The sequence below is a fragment of the Rhinopithecus bieti genome, unplaced genomic scaffold, assembly GCF_001698545.2.
Source record: "Rhinopithecus bieti isolate Rb0 unplaced genomic scaffold, ASM169854v2 scaffold_2254, whole genome shotgun sequence".
In the NCBI taxonomy this organism is placed as follows: Eukaryota; Metazoa; Chordata; class Mammalia; order Primates; family Cercopithecidae; genus Rhinopithecus; species Rhinopithecus bieti.
In genome coordinates, this window is record NW_016803982.1 from 780,073 (window position 1) to 798,103 (window position 18,031).

General features: G+C 41.0%; 1 protein-coding gene across 5 annotated transcripts in view; it reads left to right on the plus strand.

The window, feature by feature from the left end:
• Positions 1–5,515: 5,515 nt before the first annotated feature.
• The window catches only part of FGF14 (fibroblast growth factor 14), a 726,201-nt gene continuing 713,685 nt past the window's right edge, over positions 5,516–18,031 (plus strand). The window contains exons 1-2 of one of the 5 annotated variants that reach the window (XM_017861642.1): positions 13,438–13,488; positions 14,136–14,209. In XM_017861642.1, coding sequence (XP_017717131.1) covers positions 13,444–13,488; positions 14,136–14,209 — 119 coding nt within the window. In that variant the 5' untranslated portion in view covers positions 13,438–13,443. Of the gene's footprint in view, positions 6,519–13,437; positions 13,489–14,135; positions 14,210–18,031 lie in introns of those variants that run through there. The other 4 variants (XM_017861693.1, XM_017861628.1, XM_017861668.1 and 1 more) reach the window with 4 other exon arrangements.

An 18,031-nucleotide genomic window follows, 5' to 3' on the forward strand; every position in this document is an offset into this window, starting at 1 on the left:
AAAAAAAAAAAAAAAAAAAAAAAAAAAAAAAAAAAAAAAAAAAGTAAAAAACAAAATAAAACAAATGTTGGAGAGGATGTGGAGAAAAGGGAGCACTTATACACTGTTGATGGGAATGTAAATTCATTCAACTCCTATGGAAAACATTTTGGAGATTCCTCAAATAACTAAAAATAGAACTACCATTCAACCCAGCAATTCCATTACTGGGCATATACCCAAAGGAAAAGAAATTGTTTTATCAAGAATACACCTATACTCTTATGTTTATTATGGCACTCTTCACAATAGCAAAGTCATGGAATCAACATAAATGTCCATCAACGGTGGATTGGATAAAGAAAATGTGGGACATACACACCATGAAGTACTCTGAAGTTATAAAAAAGAATGAAGTTGCGTCCTTTGCAGCAATATGGATGCAACCGGAGGCCATTATCCAAAGCGAATTAATGCAAGAACAGAAAACCAAACACTGCATATTCTCACTTATAAGTGGGAGCAAAAAAATGGGTGCACATGGACATAAAAATGGAAACAACAGACACTGGGTACTCCAAAAGAAGGGAGGGAAAGAGAAAGGGGTCCAAGGGCTGAAAAACTACCTATTGGGTATGATGGGCACTATTTGGGTGATGGGTTCACTAGAAGCCCAAACCCCAGCATCACACAATATACCCATGTAACAGACCTGCATATGTACTGAATCTGAAAAAAAAAAAAAATGAAGAAATCTGAAGCTCAGAGATAGACGTACTGGCAGTTAGAGGTGACTCAATGCTTCTCACATGGAAGAGTTGAAGCTGAGAAGTCTAAAAGCTTTTGCAGGCAGGAAAGCTTCTTGCAGACAGAGAGAAAAGAAGGGGCTGGGCCCCTTAAGTTGTTTCTCCTTCACTGAGAGGAGGGGAAGAGAGATGAACTCAAGTTACCTTCCCAGACTGTACCCTCCAGGAGAGAGGAGCAGAGGTTTTTTACATCATGGGTAAATGTAGAAACATGGGGAGAGGAAGAACAGGTACTAATGAGTAGTATAGAGATGTGAAATTTAGAATTATTCCTTAAAAGGTGAAGATAATCGTTAGCAACAAAAATAGAGAAGGAATACGTGTGCAAACAACATAGCTTCATTTTTTTGAAAAAGGTTTACAAGGTAAATATAGTCACTGAAGTCCTTATATATACATTGGTCTTTTTTTTTCTATCTCTAGTCCCTTGATGACCAACTCTTTCAATCACTTTGCCCTTCTACTTCTTTCAGTGATCAAAGTTTTTGGCATGGTCATAGGCTCTTGACTGCCATAGGTTATATTTGATGAGCAGGGAGCAGGGCAGAGAAGGAGGCAGGAAAAGTAAAACCTGACAGTGGGATGTTTGCACTGGCGCTGGAAATAAGCAAGGGTGGTTTGCAAGAGGCAACTAAGAGATAAGCAGCTGCTGTAGTGAATGGAAAAGAGAGTGGCAGACTGTGGATAAAGCCATAGGTATATGTTATGTACTTAAGTTCTTTATTCTTTTAAAATAAATAACTAACCCAAATATAAGTGTGTTGTTATTAACACAAGGCCAGCCCATAAGATAGTAGAGAGAATAAACTGCTGTAACAAATTCACACAAAAACACGTGGTCTGCTATGGATGGTTATGTTCCTCCAAACCCAGATGTTAAAACTGAATGTCCAATGTGATAGTATTGAGAGGTGGGTCCTGTTGGAGGTGACTAAATCAGGAGGGTGGATTTCTCATGGATAGAGTTTGTGTCTTTATAAAAGAGACCCAGGGGAACTTGTCCCCTGCCACCATGTGAGGTGAGGGCACAGCTAGAAGTCACTGTATATAGGAAGCAAGCCCACACCAGACACTGCTGGTGCCTTGATCTTAGACCTCCTGCCTCCAGGACTGCGAGAAATAAATATCGATTGTTAATAAGTTACCCAGTTTATGGTGTTTTGTTACGGCAGTGAGAATGAACTAAGACAACCTCAAACAAGATAAAAGTTGCTTTCTTTGTCAACAGGGCAGAACTTGGTGGGCAGGGTAGGTTGGTGGCTCTGTCCAAGGTTCTAGCTTTCTTGAATCTTGATACTACTCCACTCTTGGTGTGTGTTCCTGTCCATGTGAGTAGTCAAAGCTACTCACACCATTTTCTTTCCAGCTCACAGGAGGGGTGAAAGAGAGATGTGGAAGGCGAGTGGCTTCCTTTGAAGAATATGACCAGGAAGTTGAACATGTCACTGCTGCTCACATCTCATTGATCAGAATCTAGTCACATGACCATAGTTAACTATGATGGGGCTTAAAATTATATTCTCCATCTGAGTACCCATGTGCCCTTCCAAAACTGTAGAGGGGATGGGGTTCAATACTAAAAGGAAGAGTGCAATAGAAGAGCAACAATTGGAAGCAAATAGTAAAAGCATGCTGTGATAGTTTTACAGATTTTTGCTGACCAATTTCATGGAAGTTCACATGTCCTACATTAAAATAAAATGCAAATGTGATTGTGTCATGAAATTCTGGTCATTATACTTACTTTTAGAATTGTTTACTATAATATGCTGAAGGTAAGTTTGATTTTTAAATGAACTTGTTTATGAGTACTGGGTTTATTTTACTTTAGCCTTATGAAAACAGTCTTATAGATTTTTTCTCCCATATACTATGAATTTTACTATCAATTCTTACAGTCTCAGATTTTTAAAACTTATTTCTACTTACATGCATTTCAGGACTTACATTTCCCCCCATAGTTTTCATTTTTGTCGTCTAATATTGATTTGAATGTAGCATGGCAAAGGGTAAGCAAACATTTTGATATCTTCCAAAACAAACCTTAACTAATTGTCTGGAATTCAGGTCAGCATCATACGTATCTTTGAATCATCCCTGATCTGGAGGCCCCAGAAACGTGGGTTAACTCTCGGACCACCCTTGGTTTTTATTGTATAACTGCAAATCTGGTTCAAGCTCATCACTTAGTATCCAACATGGAGTCTTATACAGTTATTTTCACAGAGTGGATGCTTAATAAATATTGGTTGAATGACTGAATTGGGCTACTCAGAAAACATCAAAATTGAGGGTCTTTGGACCAAAAGTAACCTGAATTGGTGTTAGTCATCTTTTCCAGACAAAACAATTGCTTTTGTGGGAGGGAGGGGGTGGTTTATGATGTGAATAGTAGCCTATGTAACCTAAGTAAATAATATATCAATAAATATAGAAAAGAAGTGTAGAAAGAGCAAAATGTTATACATCATAAGAAAGTTTCTCATTCCTTTAAATAGTGTAAAATATGAGAGGCAGCTAACACATTGCTTGGCATAATAGATTCTCAATAAATAGTAGTCACAGTTAATTGTGTTTTATGTTGTTCCTTAGGTCACAAGTCAAAGAAGTTTTCCAGCCACATGTAGCAAAGGAAATGCTAGTTTTCTGGCAGTTATTCTTTATTGCAATAGGGAACAAATTCACTGTCACAATGCAGAGAAGAAAGTCAAATTTTGATATTCAGGAAGAGTTGGTTTGAGACATACTATCTTTATACGCACTACCATTTAAGAAGATCCAATAATTATAGAACATTTCCGCAAATTTTACTCTACTTGTGAAATACTCCCGGGAACTCAGGAAGTTTTAACATAACATCAGAGCCTGTGAGTTTGGAAGGCCATATTTATATTTCAACTGTTTCTCTGGCATTTACCCAGTGATAATATATTGGCATATTCTGGAATCCCCCAGGGGACACCAACATGTTATAGAAGCAGCATATGGTATCTGTCTCTGATTGATAACAAAAATTATTTTCTAATTATTTGGCAATGCTCTTCCATTTTTCCTCTTTCAAAAAATAATTCCACTTCGTTTTTTTTTTCAGTCTGTTTCTTCTTAGTAAGTTATTGGCATAAATTCAGGTACTTTTAGCCTTTATTTCTTTACCTCACAAACCTTTTTAGACCATATTTAAATCTTAGTAATTTTTAAAAGCTGTATGATACGGTCCTTTTGACACATAAGGCCATCACGATATAGCTTTCCAATGTCTTAACCTTAATAGGATTTACTGGTTTTAAATTCTTCTATCTTACCTAGAATTGACTGACATTTCCCAGAAGGTCAGGATATCAATGCTAATTTTAGCATCCTAACTAATAGAAAACTTTAGGAGTGGTAAAGATGATTATTCCATTTTTGTTTTATGACAACTGATAATCAAGGAGTTAGTTGATTTTCTTTAAAATCAACTTTTAAAATCAAATCAGTCTTATCCATCAAGCTTCAACTATATAAATCTACATCTAAGTTTATATACCATGCAGCAGAGGCAGTAGTTTTAATTTTTTGAAATTATGAAGAAACTTCTAAATATATATGTTTGAATTAGAGTTAAAATTTTTGTGTCAATTTACCTATAAAAATAGAAATAAGCTGGCATAAGTTTAATTCATGTACCCACAGAGAATGGGAGTGGTCAATTTTACTTCTCTAAAATCCTTATCTCAAAATATGATGAAATACTAATTTTAAGTTAATTTTGAGTAGCGGGTACACTGGAGTTTGTTATATTACTTTTGTAATTGTTCGTATTACTTTGCACATTGTATTTTCCTCCAAGTAGAATAAAATAAAATAACACTTTGGTCCAAAATCCTTTGATTTTTCTGGGCAAGTAGGAAGCTGGGTTATATCTTGATGAAAACAGAAAATTTGCCAGTTTTGTTAGGTTGGGTTAGTGTAGGTGAGATGTACAGATGAGAAATAAATGAGGGTGAATTTAATATTAGCTCAATTTATGAGTACAGAAACATGCAAAGAATTAGGGCGTGATTTAAGCAGGGACTTTCTGCACAATTATTTAAAGGTAATGTGTTGTCTCTCTATAAAAGGCATACATTTTCTCATGTATATATGACCCTCCCCACAAAAGTACAGTTTGCCACCTAGATTTTAGTGGTTGTCCTTTTAAGAGGCTGTTTCTGGTAATATCTGTTATATATCTAGTTCATATTTTTCAAACAACTCCTTAAGTAGGAGTCCAATAATAAGAATTAAAGGAACTTGAGTTTTCCTTAATGTTTTAGATGCATTCTATGCTGCTTTTGAAAATGTGAAGGTGGAACTAATTTTGGCTGGGTGGAGAAGTATTAAACCCCTGTTTCTCTTTATTTCCCTCCCTCCTCACCTCCAGCCTCCCAACATGTATTTTCTAAGGTTTACTCATTGCAATTTTTAATATTTCCTTTTAAAATTCACTTTTAACAGAAGGCTGTTAGATTGGCTCCAAGAGCAAACAGCAGGCGACTGGTGCTTGGCGGAGGAGGGAGAGGGTCGCGTGTTGGGTCTGGGTTTGGGGCTGGGGCTGGGCCTGGGGCTGGAGCTGGAGCTGGCGTGTGGGGAGACTTCAGGAGGGGCCCTAGCAGAGAGACTGCAGTGACACTGCCCTCCCTGGGCTGGTTGAAGCATCTCACTGGTGACGGGTCTGAAAGCACGTGGCTACGTCATGGAAAGCCAGTCTTTTCAATGCAAACTTCAACTCCTCCTCCTCCTCCCTCTAATGCCTGTAACTCACATCCGAGGCTGGGCGAGGAATCCGGAGGGGAGATTTTCCTCATGCTCACGGTTGTTGGAAACTGGAAGAGTGAGAGGAAGGAGGAAGGGGATTTGTGGCGCTCTCTACCTACTACAAGACTGACAAGGGGAGGGGGCACCTAAATTTGCATCTTTTCTTCGTGGTGATTGAGAACTGCAGGTTCAAACCGATCCCACTGAGCACTGGCGATTGATTATAAAAAAAAATCGACACTGGGAGAAGGGAGGCTCTGTCTTCGGCTGTCAGACTCAATCTTGGAGGTGGTATTGGTGTGTGAGTGTGTGTGGTGGTGTTTTTTTTTTCTTTTCTTTTTTTTTCTTTTTTCTTTCTTTCTTTCCTTTTTTTTTTTTTCCTTCTCTCCTAGGGGCTACACAATGGCAGTCTTCTCTCAGTAAGATGAATCCTGCTTTGCCTTCTGCAGATCCACCCATCCTCATAGCGATCAAGTAAAAAGGCTATGATTTTCTCTTTGGGGATCTTTTGTGCATTACTGTTCTTCCTGATTAGTTTTGATCTCAGTTGGGATCTCTTTGCTTTTTTGTTTGGTTTCATGCTGAAAAAGGATTTTTTCTCCGACCCTTTGGTAATAATCCGGTGGTGATTGAGGGGGGATAAATCATTCACCCTGGCCGAAAAAAAACAATCACTGAGAAGTCTCAAAGAAATATACCACGTGAGGGGAAAAAACTGGGAGAAGATCCGGAATATTATCGTTTTTCCTATGGTAAAACCGGTGCCCCTCTTCAGGAGAACTGATTTCAAATTATTATTATGCAACCACAAGGATCTCTTCTTTCTCAGGGTGTCTAAGCTGCTGGATTGCTTTTCGCCCAAATCAATGTGGTTTCTTTGGAACATTTTCAGCAAAGGAACGCATATGCTGCAGTGTCTTTGTGGCAAGAGTCTTAAGAAAAACAAGAACCCAACTGGTAAGCAAAACATGCATCATGTTATGTTTTTCCTCATAATAACCTGTCTGTTGCTCATCGAGCTAGATCTGCAGTTCTGCTATGCAGGAAGGCAGGGGAAACAACCAGGAACCAGGACAGTGTTGCATATAGAGGTGTTGCATGAATAAACAAGTAACAGCTGGATCGGCGTCTACGAACCCCAAAACCATTATCGGCATCTCTTGGCTGTGACACAATCCATCACTAGGAGGGAGGAGGAAACTTTTTTTTTTTTTTTTTTTTTTTAATGTATTTGGTTGCCTATGTTTGGTGGAATAGTGAAGGGCTATGGCTTAAGGCTGTACCCCAGGCAGCTGAAGCTCCGGTAGTTGCCAGGAAAAAGAACCCCAAGCTCCCCTTACTTCTGCAGCAGGTTCGGGGGACGTAGCTGGGTTCCGAGAACCTGCTCTAGACTTTCTGATTAGCTTGCACAGTATTCGCCACCACGATCACCTTTACCAAAGTACAAGAGGCCCCCTCCCTCGCGGCCCCGCTCCTCCGTCAGCCCCCGCGCCCTCCCCCGTCCAGCTCCCGGCGCCCGAGTATTAACTCATTCCCCCTGTCTGCCTCTGACACATCCTGCCACTGGGAATACTTGACCAAGGCTTGCGCCTGGAGGGAACTCCGGGCTGAGAAGACAAGCCCAGCCCCTCTAATATTTGTAATTTAATTCTCCCCCTTCTGAAAGCGGTGTCAAAGCCCTGCGTCGGGATCCCACGGGGCAGGGGGTGGGGATGAGCCAGGCCGTGGGTTCCTGCTTTTAAGCCTACTGGTGATCATGCGCCCCGATTCCAACGGGTTCCAACAGGGGAACTTGCAGTACATTACATAAGAAATGCAAATGCATCTGATTTGGGGAGTCGGATCCCAGGGGTTCCCGTCCCCGCGTCTCAGTCTGAGGCGATTGGGGGCGACCGCGGAGCTGTGGGCGAACAACCCAAGAGAGGCCGGCCGGAGGGCTGCATGGTGGTGGCGGCGCTGGCGAGGAGGCTGGGCGCAGCCTTTCCGGGAACCGCTCACGCTCGCAGCCGGGAGTGTGTGGCGTCCCCTGGCTCCATTGAGGGTGGGGAGGGACCCGGGACCGGCTGTTTGTGTCTGGGGTTGTGTTTGAAGCGGGGAGCAGGGAGATCGCCCGTCCCGCAGTGGCGGCCCGGGCTCTGGAAGTTCCTGACACTGGCACTGCGGTGCAGTAGATCATGGCTCTCCACGGCCTCCCTGACACCCTGGGCTCTGCTGGGGCCGCACTGGCACCCAGCGCCCCGGCGACTGGGGCAGCAAGTGGCTGCTGCCCTCCAGTCTCCGAACCTTGCCAATGCAATGTAGCTGGGGTGGCGCGCTCCGAGGGGGCTGCCGCCTGCGGGTGCAGCGGGAGGCAGAGGAGGAGGAGGTGTGGGTGGGCGGGGACGGAGGCGGTGGGTGTGGAGGCTGAGACAGCTTGCGGCCACCATTCCTGCAGCAAAGGAGAAACTGCGAGTTGTTACACAGTTCAAAAGGGCAGAGGCTTCTGTGCTGGGGTCGAGAAGGTTGCCCCCACTTGGTACTTTGGGGTGGCAATTGAGGCTCCGGTAGTAGCCTCTGGATGCTCCTTGGACTCGGTGCTGCAGTGGGCTCTAGGCTCTGCCCTGAGTCCTCCTCCCTGTGTTCTAGTTCTTACACCCTTTCTATTCACCCCCTCTGTTTCCTCCTCCTCTGTCCTTTTACCCTTCTTTCTTCTTAACTCCTCAGCTTTTAGCAACTCTGAAATGACACACCAACCTGAGAACTGCCCAAGGGGAAAACAGTGTTGTCACCTTTCCACCCGTATGTCTCATTCAGCTATGAAGTGTACCCCAAGATGTACTCCAAACCCCCCACATCAAACCTAAAACTTGCCGATGCTTGGTTCATCCAAAACCAACTTACATCTGCAATACTGTCTCACAGTCTAATATGAAGACCCTTTTTGCAAGACTTCTCAAAGTGAGACAGGCCAAGGGCTGCAGTGGGAAGGGGAGGGGTGTGACTGCTTTACACTGTAAAAAACAGTGGTCTTTTGAATCCTTCTTGCGTCCTTCTGTGAAAAGATTTAACTCTCTTCTGAGAAAGGAATACTGTAAAAACATTTTTTATTTAGATGTGACCATTTGTCTTAGGGACCTTGAGGTCAGTCCTTCCATAGAACTGGAGAGTGGGAAATAATTTAGCACAGAACAGTAAGTTTCTTTGTAGGCCTTTATAATTTTTTTTGTATACAATTTTACCAGAAACACTAAATGTCTCCCTATACACAATTCACAATCTTTTTATTACACTTCCTCCATCCCACCCACTTTCATCTCTCTGGAATGGTTTTGTCCCCCCTTCCAAAGCATTTTTCGAGACTGTCGAACAAATGACTATTTTTAGAGCAATGCATTTTGCGCCTTATGAATGCTAAAGTATTTTGGTATGAATTGATGGGTTAACACAAAGTGTATCTAAGAACATTACCAACTATTCTAACAGGATAATTTAGTCTTAGATATACAGGGATATGAGTTCCAACCTGGGAGTTAGAGCATTTAGTGTATGTGTATGTGTATATATATATATATATATATACACACACACACACACATTTAAATGGGACATTAATGTGCCACATTATTTATCTTACCTTCTAAAAGTTTTAGCCTGTTAAGCTTGAATCAAACCCATGCCAAGCCATTCCCTTTCAGTATTGTGCTTGGTGAGTTCCATTCTCCTGCTATTAACATGAAGCCTAAAATCTTTTGCAGGTTTTTGATCCCAAAATAGCAGTAGAACTAAAAAGTTAATTGGGTAATTAAAATGAAACAAACACTAAAATTCTTTTAACTGTTACAGCCAAAAGGAACAGATTGACTACTACCTATTATGTTATGTTAAATTTAAAAAGAGTACAATTAACTGGTTTCAAACTAAGAAACTTGGGAGAATACTGCCAAATACCAGTGAATTTGGTATAAAGCACCTATTATTATTTCAGAGATAAATATTAGGTTAATTTTGCTTCCTACATCTTTGGAAGTTATGAAATAATTTACTGATTATTTCCAATTCTTTACACTGTCAACAAGTGTAGGTAGTTTGGTCAAGGGTTTGTGGAATTTCAGAGCACTGCTATATAATCGAGTTGGTGTGAAAATAAGCAGATAATAGAGTTACGAATTTAAGGACAAAGTTACTCATCTACCCAAAAGTTATTGATTAGCTCATTATTAATATTTAAACAAGAGGCATTCATTGAATAGTGTTTTGGGCTTATTTTATGTAAAATTTAACTGGAAGAGAACATGAAAAATGTGTTTGCACAATACATGCTTTTAAAAATAAATTCCAATAGCTTAAAAGTCCTGGATATAAAGTAAATTTGCTATCTTCATAAAAACACCCAGTCTAACAACTATTATCAGAGAACACACACACACACACGCACACACACTTAAATGTCCTACTTTCTTAGCAGAGCAACAGCTATGCATTTAGAATAAATGTTACCTGCTTCAGCTTTCACTGTATGAGTCATGCAAGGTGACTGTATTTTAGGCAAATCATTGAATAGGGAATACTAAGTCCAAGGCATTTATTTTGCCTGAAGGAGGCTTCATAGCTTTCTTTAAACCTGTATGATAGTTTGGATTGACCAATGTATATAACAGGCCCATTCTGGAAATAATCTAGGTCACTGCACTTTAAGCCAAGGGTACTAAGGAAAGAAGTGTGGTTGAAAAAAGAAAATCCACAATAAAGATAAATACTAAGGTCATGTCATTGCTGTCTCTTCAGACACATAATGTAAAACAAGCAAAGGAAGCCACAGACCCTCACATAGATACAGTCACTCAACCATACACAGGATACACCCAAACTTCCATGGCTTAGTAGGATTCTAGAAAACACAGATTTTAAGGTAAATCATAATCTAAGAGGATTTTGTTGAGTACAAATGTCAGTGCCAAGTGTTAGTATGAAGCAGATGCCCTAGACCTAGTTCTGCACAGCACACTGAGAACATTCCATCAATTCTCTTTTTCTGAACTCAGTCTCCCGCTCTGTCATATAACTTTGACATGGAACACGCAGGGCTTGGTGGGACCAATGATTATGTCCTATTTCCTACTTGTCTGGCTGCCTTTCAGCTCTGCTTTTGCCTTTCACTAAGCTGTTTTAGGTGCCAAAACACCTGGTATGCCACTGTTACTCATTTAAATATACGTTATTTTTAAAAGCTACTGGCTTTACATCTAGGGCTGTCATGGTGTTTGGAAGTGAGAAAATACGAAGAGAGGGAAGAAGAGTGAGCACTTTTTACTCCTCCTCCTTCTCAGCATACCGACTCATCCTAGGTTCCAGTAGAGCCGGGTGAGCCACAAATGGGCCACAACCTCTGCATGTCTAAACACTGAGTATATTTCAAATGAAAACATCAAATTCAGACTGCGTGGCTGGAACACCAAACAGATGTAAGTTTCTTCTAACACGCTTGGCTTTAGAGTGGGATTCAATGTAGTATGAGTTGGCCTTGGACTCCATCCAGGAAGCTTTAGTTACTGAGGTAACAAAATGGGTTTTGTAGAGCAGTGCCACTCCATGAACCAAAGGATGGCAATTTTAGGTAGGCTCCCGAGTACTGCCTTGTTGGGAGAGTAGATTTTTCTTTTTTGAAATGTATATCCCAGTTAATAAGTGTAAAATTCAATGCATGATAATCTAAACTTAGTTTTAACAATGAAGATGACTTTGGCTGTACAACTTGTTCTAATTGTAGACAGCATCCATAACTGAGAAAATTTGTTCAAATGATGCATTGCTTTCTGAAGGTGCTAAAGCTAATTCTATACTATACTTCACATTTCCTACAATGAACCATTCCTTTAAAATGTTCGAACCCAGTCTTCCATGTTTTAGCAACACAAACATTGGAGACTTTTGTGAAGTGTTTTTATACATATGGTAACAAGGACAACAACCAATGTTTTCACTCCTTTGCACATTTTGGCATCATACCTCACTCAAATTGACTCATACGCTTTCTATAAATACCATGTAGATGTCTCAAAATGGAAGTATTTATTCAAAATAGTTTCTTTTGCCTTAAGGGGAAACAGTTGGGATGTTTGAACAGTCTAACAGGAGCTCTTCTATTCAGTGTTAAGTCATTGCACTGTGCCTGTATTTTTAATAAAATCTTTGAGCGCAACTCGGTATTACCTCCAGGAGGGACTGTGGGACAGGGAAACGCCTATTTACACGTCTGCCTGCTCAGTGCCACAGTCGGTGTGGTCTTCCTTAGGACTTGTGTACCAGGTACAAAGTTTAGTTATGTGTTGAACCCGGATACAGAAGGGCATGGAGTTTTCTAAGGGAGACTTATTAGTTCCCCTGATACCTCTAGAGATGCAAGAGCTCTTTTGTATCAGGACCAGCTATGTCCTGATACTTTCCCTGTGTAGTTCTCTAGTTGCCACTATTTGTTTTTTTACTTCGGTCAGAATGTAAAAGGTAAGATGATGAAGGGAAGGGAACAAAAGGAGAGATTCTTAGGGACTTCCTAAACGTGAAGGCAAAAAGGAGGAATGTCACAGACATGTTTTATAGGGAAGAGTGAAGTTCTTGTTTGATTCATCTGGTAACATCATGTAAGAAAGTCACCCAACAACTGCTGGGCACCACTGCCTTTGTCATTGTCTCTTGACAAAAATTCTGTTCATGACACATGGTAGGTTTTCAATACACTTTAATAAAACTAATAGTGAAAAATAGGCATCTCTAGGATAGTGAACTATGGGACTACAACAGGCAGGACTATACATTTTACTTGGTTAAATTCGCTTAATGCTTACTCCTTCCCCAAAGGGCCAAAAATTTGGCGACTAAATAAAGAAAAAAGCTGTTAGTGCCTCTTTATCCGCCACGATAGGATGCTCTGAAATCCGGTCCTGCAGACGTTCCCTTGGCCCACATTTTATAGCTTCCTTCTCAGTCTCAAGGCCTGTAGTCTACTGTTCACACTGGAGCCTCTCCTAAAATACACAAGCTCAAAAGCTCATGGCGTTCTCCCCATCTGGCATTCTCGGCCTTAAAATCGCAAACGTTAGGGCACCGTTAGGTTCATAGTTGCCAGACCCTTCATTTTCTTTTTTAATCTTTAATTTTCTTCTTAACCAGGAAGACATTCCGCAAAGAATAAACTGTTCCTCTTTTGAGCTCCTTTCTCTGAAGATGGTAACTGGAACTCTCATTTGTAAAGAACCTCGAGTTACAGTTGCTTTGGAAGGAGTTTCTCGCTTAGTATTTTGTTCTTTCGCAGTTTGAAAAGCAGTCATCTTTCAACTTCGCAACTCCCTGCACTCGCACCCACCACCCTGATCTATTTGGCCTCCTCCTTTTTGGAGCCACTTTAAAAGGTGCAGGGTGCTAGGCCGCTGTGGCCTCGGGCTGAGAGGCGGGGAGTTGGTGTCAGGGACCAGAAAGTTTGGCAGAAGCCACGGCTCTGGGCCCAGGCCCCGGGGTTCTAGAGAAGCCTGTCATTATTTGTTTTCTGCAAAGCCACGAGCGGGCCCACGCTGCAGCTCTGTCTCCAGGCGTGGAGCCCCTCGGTAATCTGAAGCTGAAGCTGGGTTCCGAGTCTAGACTGCTTCGGTTCTGAAGAGGGGGGAGCCCAACGGGCCAGGCACGGGCTTCCTCCTGGCTTTACCCGTTGGCTCAGAGTCCGCGCTCCTGCCGCCGCTGCCCTCTGCTCACGGGGACCACCCCTCACTGCGCTCCCAGCCTCGGCTCGCTGGGGGCTACGCTACGCAATGCGGCGGAAGCGTCCCGTTGGAGCCGCCGTAGCGTGGGAAGTTTCCGTTGCCACGGAGATGACCTCTGACCCTAGGGCGTCTCTGGGACCCGGCATCCGGTGATGTTGTTGCTATGGAAACCATGGCTGCCAGAAGCCGCCCCACGGGTGCGACTTGGCGCGCGGGTAGAGGCTAGGGCTCATGCTCGGGTCGAGATGGTCGTTCTTCCATGGTGGCCGGGGACCGGGCAGTGAGTGGCTGGCTCTGCCGCCCGCGGGGCGCGCGTTTGCCTGTCACTCCCCAGGCATTGACGCGGGGGCACTCCGTGTGCACTGCTGGACCTGAGGGACGGGAAAGCCACAGGTGGCTGCCTCGGCCCGCCGGGTCTCGCGTTGCGCTAGCGACCGCTAGCTCTGGACCCGAGACCGATCTGAAGGAAAGGGGATAGGAGCTGGCGTTGCTGGTTATGCTGCCCAAGCTAAGGACTGGGAGAGAACGAGCCGAATTCTGGTCTCAGCTTCCCCGCTAGATACTGGGAGACCCTGGGTGGGTCCTGAAATTTTCTGGGTTTCAGTCCCCTCGGCTTCTATAAGAAGGATATTGATTAGAATAATCCCAGATCAGCCCCAGCTGTAATATTCTAGGTTCCTATGACGTTCACACCCAGTCCTGATTGTAAGTGAACTTCCCTCACCCCTTCCCTGTATCTCTCCCGGACTATGTTGGCTATATATTTAGATTGTACTCTAAATTCAGAGACTATCAGAGATAGAGGGTGTCCTTAGCGATCACGAACTACCTGTTCCTTTTACAGGTGTGGCAACTCCTTCCCAGTGGAGGAAGCGACTGTTCCAAGAGCCAGTTTTGGAATTGTAGGCACAAACACAGGTAGAAGCTTCACCTTGGGTGAAGAAACACATATTTTACTGGTGACACTAGGAAGAACTCCTCATGCGCTTCATAGAATTGTGTGGTTGGTGCTGAAATAGATGGCATTCCATTTATCCATTATATTCCCCAGATACCTTTTCCTTAGAGAGTTTTAAGATTTTCGGGGTAGGGGAGGGTGCCTTCACTAGTTTGTTTTTCTTTCTCTCATCTCCATGCTATTGGGAAAAATCTCTTAAATCTTTTCTATAAACCTCATTTGTAAATTAAGAAGTTGAAAATATTATTTTCAGAGTTTATTACAACTGAAAATTTATGAAGTATTTGTTTTAGGTCCATATGCTTTTTATCACTTTGTCAGTAATTACAATCTCAAAAAAAAAAAAAAAAAAGAAAAAACAAACAAACAAAAAACCCAAAAAACAAAAAACAAAACAAACTGACACTTAAAAAGTGCTGCTGTGTTTGAACTGTTGATGCTGGAGAGACGGGTGAGGAAGAGTTCTTCTTTCAAGGAATTGGCAGGAAAGACAAAAGACAGGATCAATTATGATGTGAACAATTCTGTGTAGGTGGACGAAGGTGCTATAGGGCCAAGGAAGAGGGCCATGGAAAGGTTTCTGGAGGGAATAAAACTCAGACTGAGTCATGAAGAGTGACTAAGAGTTAGCCACGTGGGAAAGGCACTGGTTAGACTGTCAAGGAAGAGAAAAAAGCATACTTTAAGCTTTGGGGGCGTCAAAGATTGTGGTGCAGACCGAGAATATCAAGTACAACTGAGAAACAGAGGGTGTTTGCAGGGAGTGGCGGGTAGTGAGTGGGGTTGCAAGGTAGTGAGGCACAGATCGTGAGCTCTCTTCTGTGACATGATCGGATCTACCCTTTAGACAACCGTTATGACCACAGCGTGGAAAACAGCTCTGGGTTGGGCAAATTTGAAGGTGGAAAGACCAGTGAGCAGTGGTGAGAGGTCCAGAATAAGGCAGTGACAGGCACTAGAGAGGAAGTGAAGTCCATCCATCTTAGTGGCCAGTTTGAATTTTGGAAGGAAGTTGAAGGAGGAGTCTGGAATTTTCTAATTACAGGTTTTTGATTTGGACAGTTCTGTTGAGCTAGTCTTCTGGCCAGTTGCCAACAGAACACTTCCATCTCCTTGAGACATGGTTGGCTGTCTTCTGACTGTTTATACTGAGGGGCTGAGGTATCTTTTAACAGCAAGTAGGAGACTTAGATAAACTTCTCTTTCTAGATTAAAATTTAAATGGACAGTTCTGGGAGAGTTGCTGTGGGATAAAAAGTTCATCTTGATTTCAAACCTGAAAATCCTTAGGACTGGGAAAAAATGTTTCACAATAAAGATAAGCCAAAATGATTTTTAAAAAATGATTATATACAATTCTTTGTCAATAACAGATGTTTTTATGGACACAATACTTTGTTTAGTTTGAGGAGTCAAGTAGTGCAATTAAAAGCCAAGTTTTCTGATTAACTATTCAGGTCTGGCAAGAAAAGAGAAGAAAGTGTGCACTTTATTGAATTTACATATGTAAATGTGCGCACCTGCTTTTTTAGATAGGAATGAATGTAGTTGTACTTAAAATGCCTTTTTTTTTTTCCTCCTGTAACATTTTGTTGTCTGCACAATTATAGTGGATCACAAAAGTGTGTGGTAACCTTATCTGTAATGCTGCATCTTAAAGGTGTAGCTTGGGAGGGATTGTAATATCTTTTCTTTCCACTTCCTGTGTGGAGCACATGGTATAACATTGTACTTTAAAAAATAAGAAATGTGAACATAAGAAGGCTTAACGACTAAAAGAAAAATAATATCTCATAATTGTAGTCCTTTTTGTTTCAACAGCCACTTATTTGTAGTCTGAAACTCATCTTCTTTAGTCGTATTACTGCTGTATACCAGGTGTTGTAACTTTTAAGCAGAGAAAGGACCCTGTCTGCTAGGAGACCTAAGTCAGTTTTCTATGTAAACACTTCATTGTAACCATCATTTGGCCTTAGCATTTTATCGTTGGGACACATTGAAAGAAATAACACAATATGCTCTTTCCTCCTTCATTGCTAAATGACTTGGTTTACTGAGAATTGATGTTTTCCATTAAATTGAGTATTTGTTCTTGTACCTTTAAAAATTTTTTCAACTCACGTAACAATTAACATACCTCACATCTCAGACAAATAATAATGGCTGTTAAATATTGGAAATACTTTTAATGAGATCAATACTAAATGTTAGAGATATTTTAATGATGCAGTTAAGAAATTTGATAGAGGATAAAAATTTTACATCATTATTGCTTATTATTATCTCTTTTTTAGTTTCCTTTTAAAATGTTAGGAATAATTTTAAAGAGCACAGTGCTGAGGACATTCTGACACATGTGTGGCAGATGTGCCTCTGTATGGGGGATACTAACTGTGACATGAATGCTCTAGATAGTATGTGCTCTGATATGCAGCCATAAAGTCTGCCCACTTTTCCAGACCCCTTGCCGTTTGTTGTAGCAAAGTGCTTTTCCAGCACTGATATTTCTTCCCTTTGTCTCCTTCTCCCTGTATTTGTACTATCCGATTCTAGATTTTGTCCTTTTACATATTTTTTAATCATGTTTTTCAAAAATTTGGTCATCAACTTACTCTTCAGGCAAGATCAGGATTAGTATTCAGTTGGATTTACGTTCATTACATTAGGAAAATAGACCCAAAATAATAAAATAGTTGTTGGAGAGTAAATGAGAAACATCTGTCTGAACTTGAAACATTTACCCAAAGTGATGTTTATTTGACTTAAGTTTTTTCTTTCTGTACTTCAAATTAACATATACAAGAACTGTGATGGGGTGTATTGCTTTATTTGATTATATAATTAAATGACTTTTAGGGCATTATAAATATCCCACCTAGTTTTCCCATTAATGAATGTATATTATACTTACTAGATTTTAAAAATTATGTTACTCTTTTGCTTTAACAGAAATGTCCTGGATATTTTGAATCCTGTATTATTATTAGTTGATAACAACTAATATTTAGAGAATGCTTTTATATACTAGGCACTCTACCTATACTATCTAATTTCATCTTTAAAATCACAGATAGGAAATTCTTTTATACGTCTGTTAAAAATCATGAAGCCTAAGCGTGAAAAGATTAAGGAAGTTGCTGGAGAGTACCTAGCTAGTAACTGAAAGATCTGAATATAAAACCAAGTAATCTGACTCCAGAATACATACTCTTAAATCCCTGAATTGCAGCTACCACTCTAGAAAGGATGTTAAACAGAATGCTTGTGAAAGTGATCAGTATTTCTCCTAATGTTTTTGTGAATTATTCTGTCCTGAAACTAAAAGGGACTGTGATCTATTCACTGTTTAGCTACCTAGAATTTTTAATGCTTTCTTATTGAGGTATAATTTATGTACATTAAAATGCACAGTCTTAACTTTATGACTTGATGTATTCTAACAGTTGTGTGCATCATTGTAACCACTACCCTAGTCAAGATATGGAATATTCCTATCACCTCCCCCAAATTTTTTCTTGTTTCCATTCAGTTCCTACCCATCTCCCCTCTGAGAAGCAACTACCATTCTGATTTGTCTCCACTTAGTTTGGGTTATATTTGTTATGCAAATATACCTATAGTAGAATTTTATGTCATTAAATCATGAAGTCTTCACACTTTTCAGTTTGCCTTTTTCACTCAACATATTGTTTTGGGGATATGACATTGCTTGTTAGACATGGAGAATTCAACGTGGTAGCTTCTGTTTTATTTTGTAAACTGGAAACTCCTAACATCTGAAA